The 16,236-nt window shown below is 42.4% G+C and overlaps 1 protein-coding gene across 3 annotated transcripts in view; it reads left to right on the top strand.

The window, feature by feature from the left end:
- Positions 1 to 16,236, top strand: part of Loxhd1 (lipoxygenase homology PLAT domains 1) — a 136,992-nt gene that overhangs the window by 16,074 nt on the left and 104,682 nt on the right. For all 3 annotated transcript variants that reach the window (XM_042675216.1, XM_042675215.1, XM_042675214.1), the window contains exons 5-6: positions 9,177 to 9,275; positions 15,420 to 15,568. In XM_042675216.1, coding sequence (XP_042531150.1) covers positions 9,177 to 9,275; positions 15,420 to 15,568 — 248 coding nt within the window. The remainder of the gene's footprint in view (positions 1 to 9,176; positions 9,276 to 15,419; positions 15,569 to 16,236) is intronic.

The following is a 16,236-nucleotide window of genomic DNA, read 5'->3' as shown; positions in this document are numbered from 1 at the left end:
ATTCTCTCCTGCCATCTGCTTCTTGGCATCTCTTCCATTTCTGTGGATGCCTGCTTCCCTTCCTGTAGGGTTTCTTCCATTCTGCTTGGAATGGCTCACCCTCTTGACAAACCAGAATACAATGGGCCAAAGCAGCAGCAGCACTGGGAGGCAGTCCTTGGCTGGAAGCTAAGCTTGGTCTCTCACACCTCGAGGAGAAATGTGTTCTTTAGTAGCTTTCAGAGTGAGCCACTCTGGCTGCTGGGGTGGGTGGAGTGTATTTCCCAGGTATTTTGAGTTGGATGAAGTTGAGAAATACCATATTGCAGGGGCTACTGCTTGCTCCTTGGGATTTAGCTACTTAACAGATGTTTATTTGTCTCTCCAACCAATGCAGGCTGCCTCGAGAGTCATGCTGGGGTTTCCTGTCCCTGGTGACTGATCTTTCACATCCACTAGGGTGTGACTTAGGGACTAGTATAAATAATGGTTAGCAACAGGTTTGTGTGCATATGGAGGAAGTGGGGCTTCTGTATGACAACCATCCACTTATGAAGGAGAAAGAGCTGTCCTGGAAGCAGAGGTGTGGGTTTTAATCTCACTCTTCAGCTGCGAGTCACTTATCCTGTCTGAATCTCTGTTTCTTCATCAGAGAGTTGGGCTAGATACCTTCTGGTAAACCCCCTACGGTGTTGGCTTTCTCTGGCACTTTACTGGCTAAGCATTTCCTGGACTTTCTTGCCTACCGCCAAGCTCCCCTGCTGTGATTTCAATACTCCGAGTTAATGTTGTCACTCCTAGTGTGATAATCCTGGGAAATTTATAAGCATATTGCTGAATTACAAGGAATGAAGTACCACCCATCCTTCTCTGGTCCCAAGAAAGCCCAAGGGACTTCCCTGAAGCTGGGGTATGTGCATGGAAGTATTGATGAATGAGCTATAGAGAGGACAAGAGGACAAGGTCTGATCAGATGATGCAATCTCTCTGGGGAGATTTGGGAAGGCCTAGTGCTGAGTCTTACATTCTGCATGACCTTCTCATTGCCAATATCATGTCACTTTGAGCAACTGCCCACATCTCAGTGCCAACCCACAAACCCTCCTATCTTGAAAATTATGAGATGATTGGTTGGTGTAGACTAATAATGAGGCCACAACACATCATGTTGGAAAAGCTCTGCCAACTGGGCACAAGACAGGCCTTTGAAGTCTAGAGCTGTGTTCTAATTGGCCTGAGGCTCTTCAGGGCCCAGGCTTTCAACACCTGGGCATAACAGCTTACAAATATGTCAAACTCAGGCCAGGTCAGCAGGAGAGGGAGATAGCCCTTGCATCCTGGGAGCCCAAACCTGCCCGCCGCCCCCTCCCCCAGGCTCCAGGCTGAAACCTGCACCCTGGGCTTTGTTAGGGACAAGCCTTCTTTTAGAGTGCATTTAATCTTCTTTAGTGGATTAATAATAAGGACAGCTATAGCCAGTTTTGTCATAAGCTTCACAGAGACCAACAGGCTGCTTGTTAGAGAACAAGGAATGCTAACAAGAAATAGCAGTGCCTTGGTTAGGGAGGTCAGGAGCAGACTCATGGTAAGGGGGAGGTGGACACAACACCTTCGAATTTAAAAATCTCCTTTAGTCTTGAGCAAGTGAATTAGCGTTTGGGGAGCTATGCCTAATGGAACAACCAGTGCTTTGTATTGAAAGTGGCCCAGAGACTAGGGATGGGTAAAAATGGGATTTGTTCTTAGCACTCTTTCTCCTGTTAGCCATCTTATCAGGTAACTGGGCTATGATTTCATTACAGCACAAACTGTGCAATGATTATCACACAGCTCCAGATGTGAACTGGATCTCAGCAAGACCACACTGGGCACAGTGCCCAGGGCGCATTTGAGCAGAGGTCATAATAGGAGAGTGATTGTGACTAATATATTAAGGATGTGTGCAAGTTGCACTAAACTGCAGGATCATAAGACCTCCCAGAGACCGCACAATGTCAACACAAATGTCAAATGAAAGTGGCCTGGATGGCTTGAGGAAACATATCATACCCCCCGCCCCACACACACACACAACACACTTCCATGGAGAGACTTCTGCCAAAGAGACAAGTATTCAGATTGTATTGGATGATACCACTAATTTCAAAGCATAGCTCTCAGAGCCAGAAAGCATAGAAAGCATGTGAATTTTGATTTGCTACTCAATGTAAGTGAGACCTGGGGCAGGTGTCAGACAAGTCTCCTGTTTTGTTTCTCTCATTGTGGAGTGGCTGGATTAGGTGGCTCGTGAAGGCCTCTTGGGGATTAGTAGACTCAGTAGGTCTGGGGACAGTACTCATCCACAGGGGCTGAGGAGATTGGCTTTGGTGGCTTTTCTGCTGAGAGCACTTCTCCTTCACCTTACCCCTTTCCTGCGTCCCACCTTCTGCATAGGTTCCCATGGGTCCCTTTCTCTTTGGTAAAAATATAGCTCTGCTATGTTACCACTTAGGCCAGCATGAGCAAATACCTGAGATGCTGTGCCTCTGTTTTCTTGTCTGTGCAATGGCTATGGCATGAATTACCCTTCATATGGTTAATAGGGAGATTAACATTAAGGTCTCGGTGCATCAACCACATGGAGTAAGTGCTGGGCAATTAACACAGTATCAGGCCGCTGTACTAGGGTTAGGCTTCTGAGGTTTTCTTTTCTTTTCTTCTCTCATCCAAGCTGTTATGATTCTGAGATGCACAGACTCCAGACTCTGGCCTCTCAGAATTGGAAAGGATGTTGGAGCTCCTCTATGCTGGAATCCACGCGAGGATCCAGGGCGGCTCCAGATAATTGGAATAGGCCTGCAAGATGCCCAGCAGCTCAAGCTTGCAAGAAAAGCCTCTCTACCTAATAGGTCTCCTCTCCCTGACATTTACCCTCTACTCAGCTTTCAACAAGATCGAGGGCTCTGTTGGCTGTAGGTGCTGCTTGAGGGTTCTAATTCCTTGGAGCCCTAAGGAGGTAGCCCCAAGCGCATGGCTGCAGAGGTAGCTGGAGCTGGACCCGCCCTGCCTGCAGCATTCTCCTCCTCTGAACTCACAGCAGCTTCCCGCCCACCCCATCTGCTCCCACCTCACACTGCAGAAAATCATCTCCGGAAAGAGTGGGAAGGGAGAACCGGAACAGCTCAGAATGAGGCCTCAGTGAGACATATCGGAGGATTTTAGAACTGAAAGGGACTTTCTCTACTCCTCATCCATTTTATAGAGAATGTAAAAGCTCAGGGAAGCTAAGCAGCCTGCTCTTCTTCACACAGCACGACTCTGGCCCAGAGTTGGGCTCCTAATAGCAGCTCATGCTCCTCTATCTTTGCCACTCTTGAGTTTATTTTCTCAGCGATTCAATGAATGAATAAATGAATGGATGATTTTGGATCTTCTAGGCACCAGAGCTTGTGCTTGGCATAAAAATGTATATAGTCCCTTCTTTCTAGGAGCTTGGAGTCTAGAGGGGTGAGGACTTAGTTTGAGACTTGACTGCATTAAGACTTGACTACTTTGAAGATATTCCTGTTAACATGTTGGTGAATTTTCTTCTCTTTTTCTCTCCCTCTTCTCTCTCACTCGTGCCTGCATGATTAACTGCTCCATACTGATTAAAGTAGTATTTTGGGGGGTGTATGTCAATCCTGGGGCAACAAGCTCAGGGCTTGGATGCTTTCCCTTAGCTTTTTGGCTCAAGCACTCTACCATTTGAGCCATTGCTTTGCTTTTAGCATTTTGATGCTTAATTGGTTAATTTTGTGGTTAAAAGAGCCTCATGGACTTTCTTGCCTGGATTGGCTTCCTCAGATTTCTGTCTCCAGAGTAACTAGGATTATAAGCATGAGTCATGGTCACCCAGCTTAATAGTATTGTTTTATAGTCTATTTTATAAATGTGTGGTCCTTAAGATTGCAGTATGGAACTGATCTTCTAGTCATTATAGTGTTTTATAAAAAGATAATTTATGTTTTGATGGGGTTTCAAATCAGAGCCTTCTTCTTGCTGGACAGGTACTCTATCACTGAGCCACAATCCTCCCACGTGCTTCCTACAGATACACACTACCACACCCAGCTCAATTGATTGAGACAGAGGTTTTATGAACTTTTTGATTCTTCTGATTCTTACCTCTCAAGGAGCTAGGATTACAGGCATGCACCATTTTGCCCAGCCCTAGCCATTACTTTAAATGGTAGCATAGCAGTCCATGAGTGAAAGAATACTATAATACTATAATTCTTCCAAACAATCCCCCATGTTGGATAATCTTAGGTTATTCCTAATTTTTGTTATTGTTAATAATGCTATAATAGACACCCTTAAAGATAGGATCTGGACATAATTGTGCTCCTGCTAGAAACTTCAGTAGGTCTGTCTTCTTCACAGATTCAATATATGCAGTTTTGACTATACATGGTAGAAAATAAATGTTAGAAACTAAAAGAAATTTCAGAAACAAAAATGTGAAAATTTGTGCCCATTACGAAGTGCAGTTGATTCAGAGAAGCACACAGTACCATGTTATTGTTAGTTGTGTTTGACTCATTGTGTAATCTGATGAGGGTTTCTCTGCCTGTAACTTAAGAAAAAGAGATCTACCTCCCAAGAAAGCTAAGGGCACTCAAAAAGCAAAATAAAAGTTATGGTGCTTGATTTAAGTGATGATGTGAAAATTTGAGATGTATTGAGCAATCCTTAGTGAAGTTGGGCGTCACTGTAGGAAAATGAGTCAAACATCCACAGGAAAGCCTTGAACTCTATGCATCCTGAGCAATCACAGTTTTTCCTCAGTAGTCTCTTAGGAGCCACAGACCTGTAGATAGCAAGATCTAAGATCTACTGTAACTGTTACGCATGGGGATTGCATCTCTGGTTCAAGAATTTTGTCGAGTATAGACTATGACAGGATTTACTTGTCCTCCAGAAAGGCTGGGAGACCTCCTAGTTCCTCTAGAGCTCCGAGGAAAGATCACCTCTTAACCTTGCAATGGAGTCTGGGGGAAAATGCAGCCAAAATGCAAGTGGTGCTCAGGTAGATAGGAAGGTCCTACAGCATCAGGTGTGGGACCAAGAAAGACAAATGATGAAACCGTGTGTGGAAACCATGCTGCTGGGCTTGGCAATGAGTGGATGAGAGGCTGAGCAAGATGAGCTCAGCTGGACTAGTTGGACTAGCTCACATCTGGACTGGACTAGTTAACACCCACTCCACATGGTGTTTCAGAACTGGAGAAAGGGCATCAGGCTTACAGTGAACAGTTTCCTAGAAAATGTGCTGGCTCTACATTTATGTGTCGGTAATGAAAGCGGCAGAGTTTTGTTCCTTGATGTTTCGCTCATGAACAACTATGAATAAGTGATATTTTAATGTCACTGTCAACTAGGTTCAGTGGAGGTCAAATTCTGGGCACATGTTAAGTGTCAAAAGGGCACTCTGGGCTTGAAAGGTGAATATTCCTGAAAGATACAATAAACTAAGGATTGCTGAGTAAATCTCACATTTTCACATTATCTCAAATTTTCACATAAGGGACACACCCCTTTATATTAATACCTCTTGAGTCCAAATCTGCTTTCACTCTTTTTATGAAAATTGGCCAAGTTTCTTTCTTTTTAAACATATTTTTATTTTTTAATTAACTAATTTTCCTTCAAGGCTGACCCTCTACTCCTTTAGCTACAGCTCCATTCCCTCATCCACTTCTCCTAACCTCTTCACTCCATTTCCCCATGAGTCAAATGGTGACAGCAGTAGCATTAAGTCCTAACATTTTTGCAGGGAGGTCGTGAGGCCAGATGTGGCTTGATCCCTCCCCTTTGAGATCCTCAGTAACTATTAGAAGTTCTTGTGATTTTTAATACTGGGATGGGTCTTCCAGGGCAGTGAGTCCAGGATGTACGAGGGGAAGCAGATGGTTCTAGTCCTACTTACCAGAAGCGAGCAAAATCAAGAGAAGGGACATGAAGGATGGCGGTTGTGGAGAGACAGCTTGCAGTCTTTCCCCCAGAATCCAGTGGGTGGGCCCAGGAGTTGGGCGAGTATCCCAGAGGCTGTGGGGGGAAGATTGGAAAGTCTGGGCAAGGTAATGGAAGGATGGGTTACACTTATTGGAGGTGGCAGAGCTGGGGGCAATCCGGAGGGGGCAGTTACAAGGATGAAGGCTTTGCGATCAGGGGCCTTGGGGCAGGAGCAGATGATAAGGAGTCCTCGTAGGGTAGGAAGGATTCGTGTTAGGTGTCCATCACCCAGCACCGCGTGGCCTGCTGTCCCCAATTGCTCACCTGTGCAGGCTGGAGCAGGCCCAGCTCCCTCTGGCTGGGAGAGAACATTCCTCCTCATCCCCGCCCCACCCCGGGCAGCTCCATCGTCACTCCTCCATTTTCATCTCCGCCTCCACACCACCTGTGATACCTCCCTTCCAGCAGCGCCTTGGCTCTCGGGGGAGCGTGAGTGAGCGGAAGTGAGGGGTGTCTGGGTGTGAGCCACGCGGATTCACTTGTGGGTGGTGGGAAAAATCGAACCCCATCAGCCTCTTCCCAACCTCCTCTCCAGCCTTCACCTGCCAAAACGACTGGGATCTGGGGATGGGTGAAAGGCAAGGGAAAGAGACGCCGATGGCTCCGTTCATTCATGATTCTGTTTCCTGAAAAAGCTGGACCAAGTGCGCATCTTGGAGGCTCCAACGGCGCTGGGTGTGGGGCCGCCCCTTCCCAGGGAGGCAGAAGCTTCACTGCGGTCCTCGGGAACAGGACGAGCAGCTCAGGCAGGCTCAGCTGTGCAGGCAGGCACCGGGATTTGGGGGACCCGGCCCCCTCATCCCCGTGTCTCTCCCGCTGTCTAGGGCCCTCTTTGGGAGGTGTGCTTTTAATGCCGCGTGACGACTTCCAGACAGAGCGCAGGGGAGGCTGCCGGGGTGGCTGGCAGCCAGGGCCTGCCAGCGCCTGCCTTTTCTGGGAGCCCACGCAGAAGCTTCCGTGGGCCTCCAGGGACAGACTTCCTGCTGGAAGGCAGCACACTTGATTGTGTGTGCCTTTGCCACCAGGCCTAGGGCAAGATCGGGCAGATGCGTTCGCTGGGCAGGGCGGAAGGATGCAAACAGCTCTCGGCTGGGGTCTCGAGGCAGGACGACGAACCGTCTCAAGACTATGCCAGGACCACTGTCTCTACAATACTGCTGACTCCACAGCACAGGACCCCAGTTCAGTTCTCTGGCTTTGGATTATGTATTAGCGTAATCTCGGCTCTGCCTGCCTTGTTGTGAGTTGTTTACAACAATGCCCAAATTAGTCAGGCCTCTGGACCCCCTCTGACCCTTAGTGGAAGTCAGCTGTTGCGTAGAAGCTGGGGCTCAGGTGTAAAGGGCGGACACTGCTTTTCCCATCAGGAAGTTTTAGATTTGTGTATTTGTCATGATTGTCCAACAGATGGCAGTAAAGTGTCTCAAGGAAGGACTGCTTCTAGCTCATTTGCACAAAGGTCCTGTATCGGCTAATGGTGGTCCTGTAGAGAGAAATCAGTTCCAGGGAGAATTTTCTAAAAGGCAATAATACATCAAATGGACAAATCACAGGTCAACTTGAAATCTGACGTGGGGGACAGTTCCCATAAGCTATGCCAGGCCCTATCTCTCCCATCCTTGCTCGCTCTTTGGAAGAGGAATGAACCTGCTGGTTCTGCTACCCGTTTCCTCACCTATTTCCATTTCTGTCCCCTGACAACGCTCAGCCAGGCTGTGAGCGAAAAGCACCATGCCTTAGGTGACAGCGTTGGTGCTGTCATCATCTGAGCTCTTTACCTTTGTGAAGCATCAGACCTCCTTATTTATTCTATTCAGGGGATCATCAGGTTTTGCCTAGCTACACAACAGCCTTATGGGGCAGAGAAAGCTGGCACAGGATATGTCCATGCCAACAGAGACAAGGGATTATCACCTGTCTTCTGAGCCTTTGGGTGCTTAGCCAATGTGGGAATGTATTCTAATTCCTCTGCAGACAGCAGCTGACCATTGTTTTGTTTTGAGATAGGGTCTCACTATGTAGCCCTGGCTGGCTTTGAACTCTAGAACCTCTTTGCCTCAGCCTCCTGACTGCTGATTTGGTTCTTACAGGGGTTTTTTCCCCTTTAAAAGTGAAATCAAAAGAAGAAAAATACTCAGTGACACATAAAATTTCTAAGATTCCGATGTCAGGGTCCATAAATAAAGTTTCACTGGGACCCAGCTGCACTCATTTGTCACACAGTATTGTGAATAGCTTTTTTCGTGCTCTACCTACAGGATTGAGTCATTGTAACTCAGTCCAAATAGTCCACACAGCCAAAAATATTTTCGATCTGGCACTTTACAGAAAAAGATTGCTAATCCCTGGGCTAGAGCACTGGACACCCTAAGGTAGCTTGGGAAGGGTCCTGGATTTCAAGACAAGGAACCTGGGTTGGAGCTCCTTTCTGCATTGTGCTGCTGGGAAAGTCGCTGTCTCCTTGAACTGGGTTTCCTTATGTGTAAATGACAATGACAACAGACTTGGCTCTGTCTAAATCCTGTGACCATTGTATGGTCTTTGGGGCCACAACTGAGATCAAGGTGCTTGAATATTACCGAGAACAATTAATCATTGTTCAATGAATGGAACAAAGATACAGGTATTTAAAAAGAGGTGCCCTCTAAATATGCATTCGATGGCCACCGTCCATACTTCTAGTCTTTGCATTCATTACAGACTTGCCAAATCATGTATATATTTTATTTCCATCTACAGAATCTAGTCTCTTCAATGGATTTCTGTACTATGGCACAGGGTGGAAATGGGCTGGAGAAAGCAAGGGAGTTGGAGGGAAGCCAGTTGGAGACATTTCAATAGTTCAAGGGAGATATGCTGGTGGGTTGGTTCAAGGTAACCTCTTGGTCAAAGCTGACTCAAGGAATATATTCATCTATCCCAAGGAATATGTTACTAGATGAAAACAGAAGTTCCCTTTCTCTTTGATTTATTCCTACATTCTGTTTAGTAATGTCCTTTTGGAGCCAATGTTGAGTGACTTGTTTCTGGCTCTGTCATTGATAGCAGTGATGACAATTCATGGGGCGATGGATTAATGGTGTGGTAGTGACTTAGGGGGCCTCTATTCTGCTCTCTCTAAACCCTTGTTGAGCTAAGGTGTTCTCTGTCCTTGTCTCCAGGTAACAAGTATGAAATCAAGGTATATACTGGTGATGTGATTGGTGCAGGGACAGACGCCGATGTTGTCATCAATATCTTTGGAGAGTATGGAGACACAGGTATAGATTTGCATGTTTTCTTCCCAAGCCATACCCTCTACTGCATCTTAGATGGGATATTTCCCTACAAGAAATAATATTGTAGAGGAAGCCAGTGTGAACCTCTTTAGTCCCCTCTGTTAAGCATCTCTTTTCTTGTAATGACTTGTTTTCTTCATAGCTTGCCCTGGGCAACAAGGTGTCTGTCTTGTGTTGTAAAATATGTGCACATAATAGGTTTTCAGAATAAAGTATATTTGCATTTATAGTTGGTTTAAATTAGACTATGAACAAAATCAGACTCTACCTCCAGGGAACTCATTTGCACTTAATTTCTTTATCCCCACGAGCTCTATGTCCATCTGAGCAGTGTATGGTCTGAGCCAGAGAATTGGGTTAGACTAGAATGAAGCTAGGGGCTAGAAATTCCATTTGGCCTCCCAGATGAAGCAGGACCAGATCACAGACAGAACTAGGAAGAAGTTTAGGTCAGAAGAACTGAGGCAGGTGCCTTTCTCCTGCTTCTGATAATTAAGTAGAATAATATAGGCATCATAAAAGCTATAGAGGCCTGGGAATTTTGTATACAGCATATTAAAGCATTTAAAAATGAATCAGAGAATTTATAAGACATAAAAAGGAACTCTCCAGGTACCAGCAATGAAGAGGGAACTCAAAACCAAAGTGGTAACTATGAATTGATGTTATGGCTCTTAGAAGAAGGAAGCTTTCATGCTCAATAGCCTAGAGGATTGATTTTTATGCTCATTTAGGTTAGAAAATGAGACCTTGACCCTGCATGAGGCAAGAGATTTGAATTTAGAACTGCAGATAAAGACAAGAGTCCTGAAGGTTCACAGGGACATCTTCAGTGAAAAAAGTAGAACAGGAAAAAAATCATCAGCACTATAAATCTATCCCCACAAGAGCTTCACATTAAAAAATATGAAATCAGTAGCTTAGGCATATATTTCAAAGGAACTTGAGGTCTGATATTGTTCTGTAAGTGTGATTTGGGACCCCTTCTTTCTCCACGTACAGAATATTTCACTTCATGGCGGTAACAAATACCTTTCATTTTTAGTACTTCACAGAAGCCCTTGTAAGATTGCATGAGATCCCCACGTATGAAGTTCTGGAGATGAGTTTATTTTCCAAAACCGCAAGACACTCAAGGGAAAAAAAATCCTTCATGGCTAAGCATTTATCAACACAGCAAACAAGATTTTATCCATAGGAATCTCAAAAAAGGCAGTAATCTGGGAAAGCCTATAATTTAAATTGTTTCAACCTATTAAAGACCCGAAAATTTGAAGAAAATAAAGTAATGTGAAAATAGCACATTTTCAAAAAGTCAAGAAGAAATAGAGGAAATGAAGCTCTGGTTACTAAACACTTAGAATATATGTCAACCTATAATTTTATACAAGATAGGTTATCATTCCAGAGTGAGGCAAAACTACTTTCCAAGCCAACAAAGAGAACTAGAGTTTACCACTCCTAGGTCTATGCTTAAACAACCACTACATTCAGAAAAGGGAAGTTGGGCATATGAAAAGCAAAGCTAAGCAAAAAAGAAAAAGAAAAAAAAGGAATGAATATGTAACAAATCTAAGCAAGCATTGATTATACAAAACACAATAATATGACTAATACAAAGGCAAGAGTAAAATCAATATTTGATAAGGAATATAGGTGGTGGGAGTTAAAATTTGATGAGGGTTTAAGCTGAGGCCCGTCTTCTTACTTCTAGAAGAATAACTGTAGACTTTAAGAAGTCTACACTTAACTATTAATTTTAAGAAGTCAAGTATGAATAATAAAGTTTTAAGTTAAACACTAGAAGTAGAGATTCATAATCTATAATAGAATGGATAAAAGGAATGAAGATTCATTAACCCACTACCCAGTTGATAAGCATTAGCTAAGAGCAGTATTATCTATTACTGCTTCTCACTGATACACAACACATATTCTTTTCAGGCACATCATGGCCATGTACAAAACCACAAAGCAAATCTTAATAAATTCAAGCAAATCACTAACATAGAGACGACAGTCTCTGATTATAAAGTTATAAAAATTAGAAGAAACTTTGTCCTTTCAACCCACTTAGAAATTTAAAAGCGCACTTCTGAATAATCAAGGGAGAAATACTATTATGAATATTCGGATAGAATGTCCTTATCCCAGCAGCAAAAGCAGCAGTGGCCTATGAAACAAAATTTACTGGAAGAAGTGACAGAAACTGTGGCAACAACAAGTTTACAAGCTTCTGGTACTTATGCCATTCTGTGTCCTACCAGAGGGAATGTCAGAGGGAGATTGCAGTTTGGGAAAGCACTTTGACTCTGGGGCTATGGGATCTTTAAGCTGCATTATTGGAGCTGCATTACCCTCTTTCCTGGGGCCAGGGTCCAATATGCTATGGAGAATCTTGACTTCCAATCATCTTTGCTATGGTAGTATTTATGCTTGGAAGAGTACAAAACTCTCTGATAGCATAAAAAGAATCCTCAGTTTAAGCCTTGCGATTTTCATTATGTGGTATCATCTAGTCTTGTGTATCGGTATCTTGCAAGGATTGATTGTCTCAAGAACTGATTCTAGCCAGTTTCCAGAAGATCTATAGTCATCAAAGCAATTGGAGCAGTGGTGAAAAGACATTAGACCCTCTGGGCTCAGTATCTCAAGCCTGTAATCCTAGCTCCTGGGGAGACAGAGATCAGGGGATCTCTATTCCAGGTCAGCTTAGACAAAAAATATTTGCCAGGCTCCATTTTGACCAAATGGTTAGGCAGAGTGGTCATGCCTAGCATCCCAGCAACACAAGAATGCACAAATAGGAGGGTAAAAAATATCCAGGCTGGACCAGGTAGAAAATAAGACTGTATCTAAAAAATAGTTAGAAAGAGGATTGATGGTCAAGAAGTAAATCACCTGCCTACAAGTAGGAGGTCTTGAGTTCGGTAAGCCCCAGTAGTAGGCATACACACACACACACTCACACAGAGACCCTTAGACCCGTAGTATTGTTTAGGCAAAAATCTACTAAATAGTTACAAAATATTGTTCTATCCAAATTATTAATTTGGATCTCCTTATATGAAGTGTTTCAAAGAGTTAAAGAGGTTATGTACACTGCTTCATTTTTGTGAATTTATCTTCCAAAATCAGGTAGGCACACATAAAGGGAAAGAAATGCAAGATTTGTTTTATTTATGAAAAAGGACCCAAAAATTCTAAATAAATATTAGCATGCTGAATTTATAATATTTATATAGATAGATATAGATAAATGACAAGTAATTTCTACTATACAAGATTTACTCAAGGAATTCAAGAATAATTTAACATTAGTCAACATAACCATTAAATTTATTATAGTAATAGATTAAAGAGAAAAGAATAGAATAACCTCAGAAATATTATAGCTAATCTTACTTTCCATTCATCACAGTACAGAAAGTCCTAAGGACAGGAAAAAGGATAGCAAAAAGAAATAAGAGCTATGATTGTTGAAAAATGAAGGAACAGTCTCCCTCCCTCTTTCCCTCCCTCCCATCCTTCCCTCCCTCTGTTGTGGGTCTCTGCCATTGAACTCACTATATAGTCCAAGCTGGTCTCAAACTCATAATCTGTGAGTGTATTATGATAGTCAGCTAACAAACTTTCACTTTCATTTTCGTCATCTATCAAATCCAGGAATGATGATAGAACATTTAACAAAGGCCCTAGATACAAGATTAATAGACCAAAAATTAATAGCAAAACAACTGTCAATTCAAACATTTAAATTTAAATATATCACTTAAATTAGCAATTACACAGTACCTAAGAATAACTCTCTGGAAAAATATAAACTTTTATTGAAGGATATAGAAGAATATGTGAAGAGAGAATTGTGTTCAAGGATCAGAAAAACTCACTTACTTAGATATTAAAATTCAGGTTATAAAAAATTCAGGTTATAGCTGGATTTGTGGGTCATATCTGTAATCTTAACACTCAGGAGGTTGAAGTAATAAGACCAAGGGTTCAAGGCCAGCCTGGCTTCGATAATGAGACTCTGGATGAATACACACACACACACACACACACACACACACACACACACACTAAAGAGCAACTAGGTAACTGAAAATTTCCTAGGTTTTTCTATAAATGCAATGCAATTTTCATTAAAATGCATGTAGAACCATAAAGGGTTAAATATTGTCAATATGGATTTGAATAATGAAAAGAACATGAGTAATATTAATAATGTAGGAACATTTATCCTTCCAGATATTAAGATATTGTAGATCTCTACAAACTAAATGAATGTGACATTGTTAAAATAAATAAAACAGACTAATGGAACAGAATAAATAGTGTAGAAATACACAGGGGTTGGCGTTATAAATCATTTGAAGATGAGGTGTCTAATTACTGGTATTTGAACAATTGTCTAACCATTTGAGAAAGGATAAAATTATAACCTTACCTTTCACTATGCACAAAAATAGCTTCCAGATGGGCTAAAACTTAAATGTAAAGAATCAATTCTATAAAAAATTTTAGAAGAAATTTTAAGAAAGTGTCTTTTAAGATTTTTAAATTAGGGATGAAGCTTTTAAAGCAATTCACCAGTAGCACAAAAAGCAAAACATATTAATCAAAACCAAAAAATGCCTTCATGATTAAAAATAGACAAAAGAAAGATAATAGAAAAATAAAGGATACAAACAAAAATTATGAACAAATGATACATATATATGTATATGTATAAATAGAACACATGCTCATTCTCCTCAAATAAGTAAGGAAATACAAACTAAAACTACCATGAAATACTATTCTACACACACTAATAAAAACTTTGAAATGTGCATGTTAATAATATAGTGCAAAAGGACCTCCAAAGCAGGCAGGAATAGCTATACTCATATCTGATAAAGTTAATTTCAAATAAAAATCTGTGAAAAAGACACAGAAAGTCATTTTAGACTAATAAAGGGGACTATCTGTCAAGAGGAAATATTCATCTCTAACATTTATGTGCCAAATATTGGTGTATTCAATTGCATAAACAAACACAGCACAGATAAATGCGGCAGTAGCATGGGAGACTTCAAGACCCCGTTCACACCAACAGACAGGTCATCTAGACAAAGCATCAGCAAAGAAATCTCAGAATTAAATGATACTGTAGACCAAAATGGACTTGACAGACATTTACAGAATATTTCATGCAACAGCTGCACAATATACATTCTTCTCAGCAACCTATGGAAATGTCTCCAAAAATAAAAAGCAAATGTTAGCAAATGTGAGAAAATCAAAATAATTTCCTATGTTCTCTCAGGCCATAATGAAACAAAACTAGAGCTCTACAGCAAAAGAGATGACAAAAATATGCGAACACGTAGAAATGGAACCACACATTGTTAAATGAGGTTGAAGAAATGAGTGGAGAAAGGCAAACGTCCCTAAAATCTAATCAAAATGGGACCAGAACCTACCAGAACCTCAGGGACACAACAAAGGCAGTGCTAATGGAAAAGTTTATAGTTATAAGCCTCTACATTACAAAACAGCGCCAGAGTGATCTCAACTAAATAACCTGATGGGGCATCTGAAGCTCTTAGAAAAACAAGAATTAGCCAGACTCCAAATTAGCAGACAGAAATAAGATTTAGGGCAAAACTTGATGAGATAGAGACTAAAAACTAGTCAAAGAAGCAATGAAGCAAGAAGTTGGTTCTTTGAAAAGATAAGTAAGGTAGAGGAATCTTTAACCAACCTGACCAAAAAGAGAAGGGGCATGGAGTCAGCACTGCCAAAGAAGTCTGTTAACTGATCAGGTTCTAGCTAGAGCTCCTATACCAATCATCACAGTTCAGGATAAACAGTGTGCAAAAGCAGGCAAGCCTCAGATAAAGGGATGGGCATAGAGATCATTTTATGGGGACAAAGACTCCAGTTATAAGACTTTGGCACCAGCCACACAAAGGTAAACCAGGCCTTGCCAGAGACTGGAGGATATAAGGAGTCTTTAGATCTCAGTGGAGAGCCGCCCTTGACTTTGCAAGAGGTCTTTCAGTGGGTGGACCATTAAGGCCTGGAGTTGGCTCTCTCTTCTCTTCTGGTCTTTTTGTGACTTTCTTGCATCTATACATACAGGGGAGCGTAGGTTGGAAAGCGGAAAGGACAACTTTGAAAGGGGAGCTGAAGATAAGTTCTTACTGGATGCCCCGGATTTGGGGCAGCTGATGAAGATCAATGTGGGCCACAACAACAAGGGGAGTTCTGCAGGTTGGTTCCTGTCCAAGGTGGGTTCAGCAGATTGCTTATGGTTTCTGGGGCCTGGGAAGGGGCTTCTGCTTTTCACAGGGTCATATCTCAGCCCAACTTCCCTCTCAAGTTCTGTCTGCTTCTACTGGGCTGCCTAAGACATCTATTAATCAGCTTCCCGTCCAGACTGCCTTTGTTACTCCTAGAAATCCCAGCTCCCTCATTTGACCCAGTCAGGGCCTAATCATCCTTCAAGACTCTACCATAACACTGGTTCTATTAGAACCTGTCTCCGTATCGTGCTCGCCAGTTACCCAGTGTGTGAGGGAGGGCTTAACTTTTTCTGTGCAAAACAGGTCCCTGCTTAAATGGGTTATGTAAAGTTGGTAAAAGTAACTCCAATATTAAGGAAGGAAAGCTGCTCAATCACACCTGGCACTTTGAATCAACCTGAAAGTATTGACTCCTAGGCAGGCTCCACATGTTCCCTTCTGTTCTGAGCTTGTGCTGGTGGAAGTGAGGCTTCAAGACCTAGAGTATGACCTATCTGGGAGGAAGAAGGAAGAAATGACCTCTGTTTGGGGCCATCTTTTCTTTCCCTCCCACTTCTTTGGGAATGTCTTGTCCTTTCTGACCTTCTTATTGGTTGGCCTTGCCTTTTGATACTGATATGTGCCTGCCACCATAGAATATAGAGCTGGCTCTG

This window comes from Dipodomys spectabilis, unplaced genomic scaffold (assembly GCF_019054845.1).
Source record: "Dipodomys spectabilis isolate Male_0828 unplaced genomic scaffold, ASM1905484v1 ptg000024l, whole genome shotgun sequence".
NCBI lineage: Eukaryota > Metazoa > Chordata > Mammalia > Rodentia > Heteromyidae > Dipodomys > Dipodomys spectabilis.
This window is presented reverse-complemented; position numbering and strand designations above follow the sequence as displayed.